Raw genomic sequence first — 16,442 nt, forward strand, 5'->3', positions numbered from 1 at the left:
GAAGTCTGCCATCACCCAAGATGAGATCCTCTGAGAGGAAAACAAGCAAGCCCTCCCTTTGGCCCGCTACCGTGACAGAGCTGGGGCACCTTACGAAATGGTTCTGGCAGCGCAATATAAATGCGAGCACTCCACAGATGTCCAAGGAGTGCAATGGTTGTGCCCATTGCGTTGAGCTGTGGGTAACATGAAAGGCCGAAACCACCTTAGGGAGGAAAGCCGGGTGCGGTCATAACTGCACCTTGTCTTTGTGAAACCTAGTGTACGGCGGAACCACCGTAAGAGCTCTGAGCTCGGAGACCTGTCTGGCCGATGTAACAGCTACGAGGAAAGTTGTCGTCCAAGACAGGTATAGCAGAGGGCCAGTCGTGAACGGCTCGACTGGGGGAGACATAAGTCTGGTTAAAACTAGGTTGAGGTCCCAGGTTGGGGCTGGGTGGCGCACCCGAGGGTGCAAGCTCTCCAAGCCCTTGAGGGATCTCGAACCCATAGAGCGTGAGAACACGGAACGTCCACCTTAGCCTGGCTGGAAGGTAGAGATGGCTGCTGAGTGTATCCTCAGCGATGATACCGCCAGGTCCTGCCGCTGAAGGCCAGAGGCAGGCCAAATAGAGGGGATCGAGACCTCAGCAGGAGCAAGATCGAGCGTATTGCAGCTGTAGAAGAAACGCTTCCACCTGGCCCGGTACGTTGACCAGGTGGAAGGCTTCCTGTCACCCCGGCTCAGTTACGCAGCAGCCACACCGTGAGGCGAAGAGGCTGCAGGTCCGAGTGACGAAGCCTGTCGTTGCCCTGAGTGATGAGGTCTGGGTGGGGCGGCAGGGTAATTGGGTCTGTTATTGACAGGCCGAGCAACGTGGTATATCAGTGCTGCCTGGACCACTCTGGAGTGATCATGATGATGCGCGCTCTGCCCCTGCGGAGTTTGAGCAGGACCTAATGAACCAGTGGGAACAGTGGGAAGGCATAATGGAGTTGGCCTTTCCACGGCATCAGGAATGCGTCCAAGATCGATCCCGAGGAGAGACCTTGGAAGGAGCAGAACATCTGGCATTTTCTGCTCTCACGGTGAGCGAACAGGTCTATGTGAGGAAACATCTCCGCTTCTGGAAAGCAGAACGCCTCACATGGGGCAGAGTGATCACTCGTAAGACAGGAAAGACCTGCTGAGTCAAAGCGCCAAGACGTTCCGAACGCCTGGGAGAAAGGACGTCACCAGCTCCATCGAGTGGGCCATGCAAAAGTCCCGGAAATGGATGGCCTCCTGACAAAAGGGGGGAGGACCACGTCCCTCCCTGGATATTTATGAAGCACATGGCCGCTGTGTTGGCTGTAAACACCGAGATACAACGGCCTCGCAGCTGCCGCTGGAACCCCTGGCACGCCAGGCGGACTACTCTCATTTTTGGGGCATTGATGTGGAATGCCAGCTCCCGAGAAGACCAAAGGCCTTAAGCTCGGAGGTGACCATGAGCACTTGAGCAGAGAGATGACGCGTCCGTCGTCAGGGGCAGTGAGGGCTGGGGCGGATGAAACCGCATCCCTGCCCACACCAGGGAGGGAGTTAGCCACCACTCTAGGGAGCCTAAGGTGCTCGAGGGAACGGTGACTACCATGACCATTGGCTCCCTGTCCGGGTGGTACGCCGAGGTGAGCCGGACTTGGAGAGGACGGAGGCGGAGCTTGGCGTGTTTGGTTACAAACTTGCGGGCAACCATGGACCCAGGAGACTGAGACAAGTACGAGCCGAGGTCGTTGGGAAAGCCTGCAGATCTCAGATGATTGTTGCCATCGCCTAAAACCGCAGTTGTGATAAGCAGGCTCCGGCTAGGTAGGAGACCAGGATAGCCCCTAGGAAGTCCAACCTCTGCGTGGGAACCAGAGTGGATTGCTCTATAGTAATCATCAGGCCTTGACCTGTGAATAAGACCGTGACGATGCCCATGCGCTGAGTGGTTTGTGTCTCAGAGTCTCCTTGGATAAGCGAATCGTCCAGATACGGAAAAACGCATATCCGACATCAGCGAAGGTAGGAGGCGACTATGGCCGTAAACCAGAAGTACTGACAGTTGGCTAGAAAGTGGAGGTATCTCCTGTGCGGAGGGAAGATGGCGTTGCGAAAGTACGCGTCCTTCATATCCAGGGCGGCATAGTAGCCCCAGGAGGCAAGGATGGAATAATGGTTCCCAGGGATACCGTGCGGAACTTCAACCTTATCCTAAACCGGTTGAGTCCGTGCAGGACTAGGAAGGTCTGAGACCTGCGTTCGAGTGGGGGACTAGGGCATAACGGGAGTAAAACCCCTTGCCCCTTTTGTCCATCGGCGTCTGCACCTCTTGTACGAGGAATTGCTCGTGAGAGGGGTCCCTGAAGGGGGACAGGGCTGGAACAAATTAGAGGTGGTACCTATGCTCCACCGTGCGCAGGATCCAGCGATCTGAAATTAACTGGGGCCACGCCAGGAGAAAGCGGGATTGGGATCCCGGCCTGTGACTGGTACACCGCCCTCAGGCGCACCTTGGAAGGTTCGTCTTTGGTCCCAGTGGTAATTGCGAGGGACCTTGACCTTGGCTCTTTAGGGGTCCTGACGTTCGTCTGCGACCACCTTGGCCTCGCCGTTTGCCAAAGTCCTGTCTCTGGCTAGGCACAGAGTATGGCGGCTGGGGACAGAAAGGCCTGCGTTTGGTCGCTGGCATATGCATGCTGAGAGAGCGCATTAGGACCCTATTGTCCATCAGGCTTGGCAGCCTGGGGCTGTCTTTGCCGCGAAAGGCCTTTACCAACAAAGGGTAAATCCTGAATGGCATACTGCAGCTCCGTCCGGAGGTTTGAAACCTGAAACCATGAGATGCACCTCATGGCGACACCAAAGGCCAGAGTCCTGGCTGCAGAGTCTGCTGCGTCCAACGAGGCCTGGAGGGACGCTCTGGGTGCCTTTTTTTCCCCCCCCCCCCGTCCTCCAAGACGGCAGCGAACTCTTGGCGGGAGTTTTGAGGGAGAAACTCCATAAACTAAACTACCTTCACCCAGGTGCTATAATTATCGCAGCTAAGCAAGGCTTGTTGCTTTGCTACCCAGAGCTGCAGGGCCTCTGCAGAGTACACCTGGCGGCCAAACAGGTTCATTCGCCAAGCCTCTTTCGGTTTCGGGGCTGGCGCCCGCTGGCCATCATATCAGAATCGTGGTCCTGAGCATAAGATCTGCGCATGTGGGATGACACGGATGCGTGTCCGGATGGCCATGGAGGTACTAAAAGAAGGCACAGGCAGAGTCTCTGACTCTATCGGACCTTGCCCAACTCGGCACCGGGAACCGGCACCGGGAGGCGTACCGGTACCTGGAACGAGATCCAGACCCGCAACCAGAATGGTGCCTGGAGGTCGACCGAGATCTCGAGGCTCGGGGAGAGGCTACAGGAGTCAAGGTACCTGTCACGGTGCCGGGAGTCGGAACGGTGCCGATAGCGGGTCGGCGAACGGGATACCGACCGGTGCAGCGAGTGCGACCAGTACCGATGAGGAAAACAGCACCGGGACTGCAAGTGGTGTCGGGCGTGCAGACAGGATCTGGAGTGTCTGCGGGACCGTGATCATGAACGGTGCCGCTCTGCTGTGCTGACAGAGGACGGTCACATGAAGAGACTGTATTACCCGCACCGGCGGTGCCGGGGTCAGGCAGCATCGACTCTGTCATGGCAATGAGATCCCTCGCCGTTGGTAATGTCTCCGGCGTGGAGGGAACAGCAGGCTCAACCACAGTGCATACTGGGGAGCTGTCAGGCACCGGATTCGACGGCCCTCGTGAGACCGGGATCGACGGTACCGAGGTCGTCAGAGCTTCGGTAGGTGTCGGTGCCGGGCGATCCGACTTAGACGAGCTCTCTGGCTGCTGTGCCGTTGGCACGGAAGCAGCAGGAGCAGTAGCTCAACCACGGCGCGTGCCGGGGAGCCGTCAGGCACCGGATTCTACGGCCCTTGTGGGACCGGGATCGACGGTGCCGACGTTGTCGGTGCCTCAGAGGTGTCGGTGCTGGGCAATCCGACTTAGACGAGCTCTCTGGCTGCTGTGCCGTTGGCACGGAAGCAGCAGGAGCAGTAGCTCAACCACGGCGCGTGCCGGGGAGCCGTCAGGCACCGGATTCTACGGCCCTTGTGGGACCGGGATCGACGGTGCCGACGTTGTCGGTGCCGGGAGATCCGACTTAGACGAGCTCTCTGGCTGCGGTGCCGTTGGCACGGAAGCAGCAGGAGCAGTAGCTCAACCACGGCGCGTGCCGGGGAGCCGTCAGGCACCGGATTCTACGGCCCTTGTGGGACCGGGATCGACGGTGCCGACATTGTCGGTGCCGCAGCAGGTGTCAGTGCCGGGCGATCCGACTTAGACGAGCTCTCTGGCTGCGGTGCAGTTGGCATGGAAGCAGCAGGAGCAGTAAGCTCTACCACGGCGCGTGCCGGGGAGCTGTCAGGCACCGGATTCAATGGCCCTGGGGGACTGGAATCGACGGTGCCGATGTCATCGGTGCCTCTGCAGGTGTCGGTGCCGGGCAATCCGACTTAGACGAGCTCTCTGGCTGCGGTGCAGGTGGCCCGGAAGCAGCAGGAGCAGGGGGCTCAACCACGGCGCGTGTCGGGGAGCCGTCAGGCAACAGCAGGAATTGTAGGCTCTCTCGACCTCGGAGGAAGGGAGCGGTGCCGAGTCGACTTCGGTGCCGGCGACGGCTGGTGCCGAAAGGCCTTGGCAGTACCGGCAGGGTCCGGTGCCGAGGAGGCGCTTCTGCCAGCCGCTTGATCATCGCTCGGCGCCAAAGGTGGAGGGGTAAGTGAAAGTCCCGCTCCTTTTTGTTCTCGGCTTAAAAGCCTTGCAAATGGGGCACTTAGCTGTCAAGTGTGATTCCCTGAGGCACTTCAAACAGGAGTCGTGTGGATCTCCCTTCGGCATCGGCTTCTGGCAGGCCGAGCCCATTTTAAAACCCGGTGAGCCGTGCATGGGCTCCAGCACCGGGTTCATGGAAGGGGCTACTTCCTGAACCCCGCTAACAATTACTAAACTAACTATGTTAGCAAAGAAAAAACATATAACTATACAAATATATATATAAACTATATACGAGAACTACGAGTAGCTAGGGAAGTGGAGGTCAGCTAAGCCGCGCTCCACTGTTCCAACGACCGACACGGGCGGTAAGAAGGAACTGAGGAGCGGGTGGGCCGGCAGGGATATATATCAAGCGCCATGATGGCGCCACTCTAGGGGGCGACCTGCCGGCCCACTGAGTTGCTAGGGTAAAAGTTTTCCGACGAATGTGCACGCGCGGCGCACACACCTAACTGGAATGGATATGAGCAATCACTCGAAGAAGAACTGTTACGTACTGTGACTGTGGTTCTCTGAGGCCACGTCCACACTACAGAGTAAAATCGAAATTAATAAAATCGATTTTATAAAACAGATTTTATAAAATCGATTTTACGCGTCCACACTAGGGCACATTACTTCGGTGGTGTGCGTCCATGGTCCCAGGCTACCATCGATTTCCGGAGTGGTGCACTCTGGGTAGCTCAGTAAAAGAATGGGACCAATAACTTCGATTTCCGTCCACACTAACCCTAAATCGATTTAGTAATATCGATTTTAGGGTTACTCCTTTCATTTAGCTGGAGTACAGAAATCGATTTTAAGACCCCTTAAAATTGATTTTAAGTGCCTTGTAGTGTGGACGGGTACAGCGTTAAATCGATTTAACGCTGTTTAAATCGATTTAACGCCGTAGTGTGGACCTGGCCTGAGATGTAATGCAGACACGTATTCCACTTAGATGTGTGTGATCACCACTCAGACGTGGAGAATTTTCCTAACAGTCCCTCTAGGGGGTGGCACTCACACCTTGTGGCCATAGCCCCATCCCTGGCTATTGAGGTATTGCCACCCTGACCCCCCCTTAGTTTCTTTGCACTGAATGCCCAGAAACTAAACGCCTATGCAGAGGGGACAGAAGGTGGGCTGTGGAATACACATCTGCATCACGTCTCAAAAGAACTACAGTTACAGTAAGTAACCGTTTCTCCTTCAAGTAATGCTGCTGAGTATTCCACTTAGGTGACTCAAGCAGTACCTGTAGGGGGCATAGCTCAAAGTCTATTTAAACAAGGACTGCACAACCACCTTCCCAAAGTTTGCATCTGCTCTGAATGCCATGGTAATGTCACAATGGTTTGTAATGTATGTATCAACCACCATGTGGCAGCCCTCCAAATATACAATACTGAGATGTCACTTAGGAATGCTATTGATGTAGATTGCACGCTCATAGGATGAGCTCACACCCCGCAGAGGAAGCATAGCTAAAGCGATTTCATATGCAGTCATGATGCTGGAACTTATCCACTTAGAGATCATCTGTGAGGAAACTGCCTGCCCCTTCGTACTGCCTGCAGACTACACAAACATAGAGATGGCAAAGCCTCAAAGGGTGTAGTCCCGTCCAGATAGAAGGTCTGACATAGTTTGATGTCCAATGCGTGAAGATGCTGCTCCTCTGGAGATGAATGCTGCTTAGGAAAAAAAAAAACACAAGCAAATAAAACTGCTTAGTTTAAATTAAACACAGACCACTTGAGACACAAACTTTGTGTGCAGCCGAAACGTCACTTTGTCTTTGGAGAATTGTGTGTAAGGAGGCTCTGCCATCACAGGCAGGTTCTGCCTGCAATTCACACATTTTCCTTGAAGATATTATTGCCATGAGGAAGGCAGTTTTTTTACATGAGAGGACAGGGGCAGGATGCCAGAGGCTCAAACTGAGGTCCCATAAGAGTCACTAAAACGGTGGTAACATCCCACAAGGGAACCAGTTCCTGCCCCAGGGGGTGGAGATTAAGGATTCCTTTCCACCATGGCTTTGGAAACACCGATCTTCCATGAATGAGTGGCTGAGACTGCAGCTAGATGCACCCTCAATGACCTAAGTGTATGCCTAACAACTGAAGATGTAGCAAATAGTCCAAGGTGTCTTGGATACTAGCTAGTGTCAGCTGAACTCCACAGGTCAATGACCACATTGAAAAACGCTTCCACTTTGCCAATAGGCCATCCTAGTAGACGGTTTTATACTACTGAGTAGGTCTATTGATCAGCTGCAGAACATCATTCTTCCTCATCATTCAACCAGAGCAGCCACATCATAAGATGCAGGGAGGGAGCTGAGTGCCGGATGCAAGGTGTGACCGTGGTTCTGCACGAGCAGATCAGGATGGAGAGGAAGGAATACAAGAGGCCAAAGTGACAGTGCAAGAAGGTCGGAAAACCAGCACTGCCTCGGCCATGCCAAGGCAATGAGGATGAGCCTGGCCCAATCTGCTGTCAGCTTGAGGATGACTTGTGGAATGATTAGGATCAGAGGAAAAGCATGCAGGAGAGCCAATTGCCAAATGAGATGAAAGGTGTCCTTGAGGCCACCTTGAAAGCAGAAGAGACGGCATTTCCTGTTGTTCCTCATAGCAAAACAGGTCAATCATTGGGATGCCTCACGCTGCAAAGATGACATGCAGAACACAGGGTTCTAGAGACCACTCATGGTTCAAGGGAAAATTCCTGCTGAGATGGTCCACAAGATGATTCTGGACCCTAGGCAAGCGATTGCCTAGCAGAGTCAAAATGGGCACTTGGGCGGCACCAGCAGGAGGTGTGTCGATTGGTCAAACCATGGACTCGACTGCCTCCTCATCTGGGATCTATGACCCTTTCTGGGATAATCCCGCTGTCTCAAGAGAGCAAAAGGTTGCCCAAAGGTGCACTGCAGATAGTATTGTTGCTGTGGTTAACCACTGAAGCGACACCTCTTCACTGTTGGTGTCTACACCCCTCATCTATTTGTGTGAAAACACCACCCAGCCATTGAAGGGCAAATCCCCTATGGCCTGCTGCATGTCAGGAACAATGCCTGAATTCTGCAGCCAGGACATTCTTCTCATGGTCACCACACAGGCCATAACTCTGGCCGAAGCATTTATGACATCCAGCATGGACTGCAATAATGTCTCGGCCACTAAATAGCCTTTGATGATAAATGCCCAAAATACTTCTCTGGAGATTTCAGGCATTAGAGGCCAGCAGGCACTGAGCCAGTGGCCCCTCTGCTAACTGCAAGACAAGTGCCACTCCTGGTGCCCATAGTGCTCCATAAATGGTCCCCAATGTGGGTCAGGTGATGGAGAGCAGGAGGACCAAGATCCCAACCTTGGTGCTGAGAAGCCTTGGGTGTCAGGTATAACAGTGGAGCCAATCCTGAGGGAGCGAGTAACCAGTCTAATTCATTTGTTGCCCAGGACGAGGCAGGGACCGGTGCCAATGAATGAAGCAGTATCAAAGGCACTGAGTAAGCAAGTGCTGGAAGGAGTGTCAATCCCGAAGTCAGTGGCAATACTGAAGCAGGTGATGGTGATGAATGGAGGGTGGTGAGAGCTGCCACAGTGATGTTGACAGTGCCAAATGCAATGGTGCCGAGGAGTTTCCCAGTGCCAAGGACGTCCCTTGCACTGAACCTGGTGGAAGAGGAACATCGGGATGTGGTGGGAACAGACCTGAGGATTCAGCGGCCCATCCAGACAATGGAGCTATAAATGATGCAGCCCTAGCAATGTCCTTTACCAAGGGAGCAGTCGGGATGGAAAGGCAGAGGTGGTCTGTAGCGTCCTGGTACGCTGCCAACATGGAAACAATCAATCACTGTTGGCATCGCCCTTGTCCATACTGGACTCAATGGATGCTGTGGATCCAGAACCAGAGTTGATGGTACAGGATTTCTAACCTCCCTACTCAGCACCATGGATAGGTTAGAGCAGGGATTCTCAAACAGATTTTTTGGTGGCCTCAGAGTGCAGCCACCAACTCTTTTGCTGACAAATTTTTCCTACAATATTTAATTAACTTTAGGAAAAACAAATAAATATGCATATATACACGTCCAATTCATTGTAATTTATGTAAGTTTTTTCCAGATTTAGTAATAAAAATAAATAAAATAAATGTACAGTGTTCTCTATCCTTTACTGGACCTAACCGGAATAGAAACACAAATAAGATGCTTTGCATGTTCTTGTCTTTTTGTTGTTGTTTCCTTTGCCTTTTTGGTATTTTTTTTATTAGCTTGATAGATAGTAAGTCTGCTGCTGTGAAAAGTGATATTTGTATGTTTGTTAATATCACTTTTCACAGCAGACATACTCAGCCCCGGCAAATCCTGGGACAAATTAAGCCCTGGGGCCGAAGGATGATGGCGTGGGTGGTGAGCCTGGGACCAGAGCTTGGAACCAGAGCCTGCTACCACACGGATGTAGCCCAAAGCCCTGCAGCTGAAGCCAGTCCCCCTGCCCTTGGGAAAGTGGGGAATGCACCAGCTGCCTGCACCTCCAACATTTGTGTCTCCAGAGGAGGGCAGGGCCCAACCCTCACTGGTGGCCCTGTGAGAGGGGCCACTGCTTCCCTCCTCCCCCATCACAGCCCAGGAGGCTGTGGCCACAAGAAAAGCCCCTGGTGGCTCCACATGGCCACAGTGGCTGCACTTGAGAAACGTTGGGTCAGAGGCACCTGCGCCATCCTGCGTGCCAGCACTAACCCTGTACTCTTCCTGAGGGAGGCAGAAGAATGCCCATGATACCTGGAATCGTCTTATGCAGTCTTTTCCTCGGTGCACTAAACGGGGAACAGCTCCTCAGTCTCTTTGGAGAGGCGCCTGCTCCAGAGCCTGCAGCACCAGCACTCTCAGAACCAGAGGGTGACCTCCAATATGGCTAGAGCCTCGGCGCCGAAGCATGGCCTGTTCAAGTAGCTGCTGCTTTAGGCAAAGATCCCTAGACATCTGAGTCCATTTTGTGAATGATCTACAGATTGAATACTGCATCTTGATGTGGGCTTCACCCAAGCACAATGTGTGGAGACTGCTGTTGAGAATCGCTCCCCTTCATGACTGACAATGTTTAAACCCTGGTGAGGGCATCTCAGGGGAATACTTAACTAAATACAAATAATGTGAATTGAACAATGTGAATTGAACAAACACTAAGGATACACCTAACAACTAGAAAAAAAATACTCTAATACAGTGAGAGACTGTGTAGTCTTAACTTCACAGAGCTCCAACTCCAGCCATAGGCGGTAAGAAGGAACTAAACGGGCCAGGGCAACGCTGCCTCAACTTAGCCAGGGGAGGGGTTATGACTACAAGGTGCAAGCACTGCCCCTCTATGGGTACTGCTAAGCAAAATGTCTCTGATAAATTGGGCACACACACACCCCTAAGTTGAATACATGGTTGCATCTATTTGAACAGCACCATAATTCCCTCTGAACCTTTCTATGAAATGAGCTTCTAGAATCTGATCCCTTTAAGAAACATCAAATCAAACATCTGGATAGATTTTTCAGATAAATGTTGTAACTGATATAAAAAGACATTACTCTGAAACTTAATAGGCCATTTATAAAGATGACAACCTAAAACCATTTTACAAACCCAAGGCATCCTACTTACACAGTAAAAATATTTGAATAGCTTATGATGGACATGGATCTGCTCTATTAATATTGTATGTTGACCTAGTTACTGGCAACGTTTACTGTATGAATATGCTGGGTTAGTAATGGGGGAAGGGAGATGTCAGGAAAAACAAAGGAAAACAATGACTCAAAATAAGTCACTGTTTGGTAGCCACTTTGTGGTTGTTAAGAGACAATGCTAGACAGAAAAAGACTTGGGAACACAAGAAGATCAAAAGGTCAGTATCAGTTTATAAAGAGATTGGGGAGCTGTTTGGGGAAAACCACACCAACATAGGCACCTGCTGGGGGTGTCTGAAGGTTGGTCTGCTTAGGTTATAAACAGAGGATGGTAAGATGTTATCTCAGGTAACTCAGATACATGGGTAGATTGTTTTAAAATCTTTTTTCTTTTATGCTTCGTTCCTACTGTTAGAAATAAACAATACTTTGTTTTTAACCCACAAAAGCTTATGCTCAAATAAATTTGTTAGTTTCTAAGGTGCTACAAGTACTCCTGTTCTTTTTGTGGATACAGACTAACACGGCTGCTACTCTGAAACCTGTTCTTTAACAAGCTGTCTGGTCACAATATTCATCACTGATCACAGACTCTCAAAGGGAAGAACTGTTAAACCCAGTCAGACCTGCTGGGTAAGCATAGCTTATACACAGGGCATCACAGGGTACAGTAGCCCAGGGCCCAGTCTAAGAGTGGGAAAATTGTGGGATTACAGTCCAGGAAAGGTAAAAGGAATGATGTCTGAACCTGAAGGGGTACACTCAGAGACCAGAGAGGGTACTGGGACAGAGCTTGAGTGGACTGTGCTTTTCTGTAGAGAAGGTAAAGAAGGATGTTCTGTCTGAGACTTGTGTAATTGGGCTGGATTTTCAAAACTCTTTCCTGTTTCCTTCCAATAGATGGTCCCATAACACTATTTATAGATTCATTGGCAAAGGAAACACACACATATGGAATTGGAACAAGATTTGGGCCCCAATCCTTGGCTGGCTGTGTGTGCCACAGCTAAACTTGGGGAATGCAAAGCCATAGTTGTGCTCCTCTTATCTTGAGCTGGTTCCCTGGTGAGAGTCAGAGAAGCTAAGAAGCTGCTCTAACTCTCATCAGCTACCAATGGACCTGAAAGGCTGTTTGAGCAGCCAGAGGTCACAGGAAAGTCCCAGCCACATACCCTTTAGTCTAAACCTGCTTTTGTGCTGCTGGAGGATACTACTATGCTATGAAGCAGTCACACCACAGGGGAGAATCTGGACCATTACATGTATTTTGAATAGTACAAGACAGAATTTCTCTTTTTAAAAAAGCCTCGAGACACTAATCTCACTACCAAAGTAACACTTTTCTGAAGGATGTAGACCTTGTCTATCAGCTGTAGATGAATGCTGTCCATTTTCTGGATGAGAGAGTTAATGTTACACACTTCATGGACTGGCAAATAATCATGAGAGAAAGCTCAAGAGCATCACTGGAAGATTAATTTCAGAGCCTGGGATTACAGACATCAGTTGTCTTATCCATTGCTTGCTTGTGGAAAAACAGTTGCCCAAGGGACACTGACAAAATGGCTCCTCAATCCAGACCAAGGAATAAACTCAAAGATGAAAGCCTCCCATTTCTTTCTTATTTTGCTTCCCTATATCAGAGAAAAATAAAGTAGAGGAAAAGTTAAAGAGGATTGCTGTCATGGGACAAGAGAACTAAACAGCATTCTACCTGAACACAAGTCTTCAGGTTTTGCAGAGGGTATAGGAATGTGCTGTACTAAACACAGAATAAGGTTGCAGCTTCCTTTCTTTTTTCTCATATTAAAAGGAGAAACCAGAACAGCTTCAGAACTACATTAATTAATGAGAATAATGAAATAGTTTTATATCATTCATGTGAACCAAAAAAAAAAAAAACCAGGAGGAGCAAAGAAAAGGTTTCCCACCAATTACATTGATAGTTAGTCACAGAACATGGTTTCTAAACTCTCTTCGCATCCTTAGAACTTGCCAGCATCTTCACAGTTAGGTTGGATAAATATTTTGTGGCCTAGGAAACGCATTGCGTGGTGAAAGAACCAACTCCTTTTTAGAATTATTTAGTTGCTCCTATTCCTGCACTTGATAGTATTAGGAATAAAGTACTGTGCCCCCGTCTGTGCAAAGAATTCTTTTACAATCATTCCTTTAGAAGAGTAATTAGTACCAATGATGTTCCTGAGATAACTTCTGCTCAGCACTAGTACTGCAGCACTCTGAGTACTTGAAGTGGCTTTTAGTTTAAGTAATCATATAATGCTTTTATTATGGGTCCCTCCTTTCTGCCTATGTGATTTGGCAAATGAGTGAAGATTACCACCAGTTTTGCAACAGGGAAGTGCAGTGGATCATCATGTAAGGAAGAAGAAAATTCAATCTCCACTTCAGAAAGCCTTTTAAAATAGCCTGCAGGTTTGATTATTTACATTAACTGTTTTGTATAATTCAGTTTCCTTAAAAAGAGACGGTTACTCACCTTTGTAACTGTTGTTCTTCGAGATGTGTTGCTCATATCCATTCCAGTTAGGTGTGCGCGTGCCACGTGCACGTTCGTCGGAAGATTTTTACCCTAGCAACACTCAGTGGGTCGGCTGGGCGTCCCCTGGAGTGGCGCCGGATATATATTCCTGCCGACCCAACCGCCCCTCAGTTCCTTCTTGCTGGCTACTCCAACAGTGGGGAAGGGGGCCGGGTTTGGAATGGATATGACCAACACATCTCGAAGAACAACAGTTACAAAGGTGAGTAACCGTCTTTTCTTCTTCAAGTGATTGCTCATATCCATTCCAGTTAGGTGATTCCCAAGCCTTACCTAGGTGGTGGGGTCGGAGTGAGATGTGGCAGAATGCAAAACTGCTGAGCCAAAGGCTGCATCATCTCGACTGTTGAACCAGAGCATAATGTGAAGCAAAGGTGTGGACCGAGGACCAGGTAGCTGTGCGACATATTTCCTGGATTGGTACATGAGCCAGGAAGGCAGCAGATGAAGCCTGAGCCCTGGTAGAATGTGCGGTGAGATGGCCCAAGGGAACATAAGCCAAGTCATAGCAAGTGTGGATGCACGCCGTTACCCAAGAGGAGATCCTCTGGGAGGAGACAGGTAGGCCCTTCATTCGGTCTGCCACTTCAAACGAAGAGTTGGGGCTATTTATGAAAGGGCTTCGTCCGTTCGATATAAAATGCGAGCGCCCTACGGACATCTAGGAAGTGCAACTGTTGTTCCCGTCGTGATGAGTGCGGCTTCGGGAAGAAGACCGGAAGGAAGATGTCCTGATTGGTATGGAAGGCTGATACCACTTTAGGGAGGAACGCTGGGTGAGGTCGCAACTGCACCTTGTCTTTGTGAAAGACTCTATACGGTGGTTCCACCATGAGCGCCCGAAGCTTGGAAACTCATCTGGCCGATGTAATGGCTACGAGGAAAAAACTGTCTTCCAGGACAGGTATAGCAGCGAGCAAGTTGCCAACGGCTCGAATGGTGGAGAGATAAGTCTGTTCAAGACTAGGTTGAGGTCCCAGGTAGGGGCAGGACGGCGTACTTGAGGGTATAGGCGCTCCAAGCCCTTGAAGAACCTGGAAACCATAGGGTGTGAAAACACGGAGCGGCCACTTTCTCCTGGGTGGAAGGTAGAAATGGCCAAGTGCACCCTTAACGATGATACTGCTAGGCCCTGCTGTTTGAGAGACCAGAGGTAGTCCAGGATGGTGGGGATCGAGACCTCAATGGGAGTAACATTTTGCGTTTCGCACCAGCAGGAGAAACGCTTCCACTTTGCCAGATATGTAGACCGAGTGGAAGGTTTTCTGCTACTCAGGAGTACTTGTTGCACTGGGGCAGAGCAACGTAACTGACTGGGTTAACCACGCAGGAGCCATGCTGTGAGGTGAAGGGACTGCAGGTCTGGGTGGTGAAGTCTGCCGTGGTCCTGAGTTATGAGGTCTGGATGACAAGGCAGGGTGATTGGGTTGGCTATCGACAGGTCGCGCAACATGGTGTACCAGTGTTGCCTGGGCCACGCAGGGGCGATCATGATCAGGTGAGCTCTCTCCTTGCGGAGCTTTAGTAGGACCTTGTGAACCAACGAAAATGGTGGAAAGGCGTGAAGTAGTTGGCTCTTCCACGGAATCAGGAAGGTGTCCGAGATCAAACCCTGGGAGAGACCTTGGAAGGAGCAGTACCTCTGGCATTTTGTGGGAAGCGAAGAGGTCTATGTAGGGAAATCCCCACTTCCGGAAGACAGAATGTATAATGTCTGGACAAAATCGGCCACTCATGAGACAGGAAGGATCTGCTGAGTTGATCTGCAAGAGTGTTCCGAACTCCTGGGAGAAAGGACGCTACCAGGTCTACCGAGCGGGCTATGCAAAAGTCCCATACTTGGATCGCCTCCCGACAAAGGGGGGAGGATTGTGTCCCTCCCTGCTTGTTTATGTAGTACATGGCCATTGTGTTGTCTGTAAACACTGAGACAACACGGCCCTGTAGATGTTGCTGGAACACCTGGCACGCCAAACGGACTGCTCTTAGTTCTCTGACATTTATGTGTAACGCCAGCTCCTGAGACGACCAAAGGCCTTGAGTGCGAAGATGTCCGAGGTGAGCACCCCAGCCGAGAGATGACGCGTCTGTCGTCAGGGACATGGAGGGCTGTGGCAGATGGAACGACAATCCTGCACACACCAGGGAGGCCGTCAGCCACCAGTCAAGGGAGCCTAGGATGCTCGGGGGAATGGTGACTACCATGTCTATGGCGTCCCTGCCTGGGCGGTAAACCGAGGCGAGCCAAGTTTGAAGGGGATGCAGATGTAGTCTGGCGTGCTTGGTCACGAACGTGCAGGCAGCCATGTGACCGAGGAGGCCGAGACAAGTGCGAGCCGAAGTTGTCGGGAAGTTTTGAAGACTTTGTATAATTGATACTATTGCCTGAAATCGGGGTCTTGGTAAACTGGCCCTTGCGAGATTGGAGTCCAGGATGGCCCCAATGAACCCTATTCTTCGTGTGGGCCCTAGAGCAGATTTCTCTAGGTTGATCATCAGGCCTAGTGGCATGAAGAGGTCCTTGACGATGCCCACATGACTGGTGAATTGGGCCTCGGAGGTCCCCCGAATAAGCCAATCATCGAGGTACGGGAAGACATGTATTTGACGACGACGGAGGGAGGCAGCGACTACAGCCATGCACTTAGTGAATACCTGAGGGGCTGTAGAGAGGCCAAACGGAAGGACCGTAAACTGAAAATGCTGATGGTTGACCACAAACCAGAGGTACCGTCTGTGTGGAGGGTAAATGGCAATGTGGAAATATGCGTCCTTCATGTCGAGGGTGGCATACCAGTCTCCGGGATCCAAGGATGGGATGATTGTCCCCAGGGATACCATGCGGAACTTCAACTTTTTCATGAACTTGTTCAGTCCTCGCAGGTCTAGGATAGGCCTGAGGCCTCCTTTCGCCTTGGGGATTAGGAAATACCAGGAATAGAACCCCTTACCCCTTAAGTCCTTTGGTACCTCCTCTACAGCTCCCATGGCAAGGAGCATCCGTACCTCTTGCAAGAGGAATTGCTCGTGAGAGGGGTCCCTGAAGAGGGACGAGGAGGGGGGTTGGGAGGGAGATAAACTGGAGGTGGTATTTGAATTCTACCGTGTGTAGGACCCAACGATCTGAGGTTAATTGGGTCCACGCAGGGAGGAAAGGGGAAAGGCAGTTGTAAAACTGAAAAGGATCCTGGGAGACAACTGGTACACCGCCCTCGGGCGCACCTTCAAAAGTTCGGTTTGGATCCCGTCGTTGGCTTGGAGGGACCATTATTCTGACCCCCTTGAGGTCCAGACTGTTGTCTGCGGTTGCCTCGACCTCTCCTCC

General features: G+C 50.9%; 1 protein-coding gene across 3 annotated transcripts in view; it reads right to left on the reverse strand.

Annotated features, from left to right (window-relative positions):
- The window catches only part of ACADM (acyl-CoA dehydrogenase medium chain), an 82,529-nt gene that overhangs the window by 3,845 nt on the left and 62,242 nt on the right, over window positions 1-16,442 (reverse strand). Inside the window, exon 12 of one of the 3 annotated variants that reach the window (XM_050961050.1) lies at window positions 10,603-12,188. The exons of the other annotated variants lie outside the window; for them this stretch is intronic. Coding sequence (XP_050817007.1) covers window positions 12,066-12,188 — 123 coding nt within the window. The 3' untranslated portion in view covers window positions 10,603-12,065. Of the gene's footprint in view, window positions 1-10,602; window positions 12,189-16,442 lie in introns of those variants that run through there. 3 annotated transcript variants of the gene reach the window in all.

Source organism: Gopherus flavomarginatus, chromosome 7, assembly GCF_025201925.1.
Source record: "Gopherus flavomarginatus isolate rGopFla2 chromosome 7, rGopFla2.mat.asm, whole genome shotgun sequence".
In the NCBI taxonomy this organism is placed as follows: Eukaryota; Metazoa; Chordata; order Testudines; family Testudinidae; genus Gopherus; species Gopherus flavomarginatus.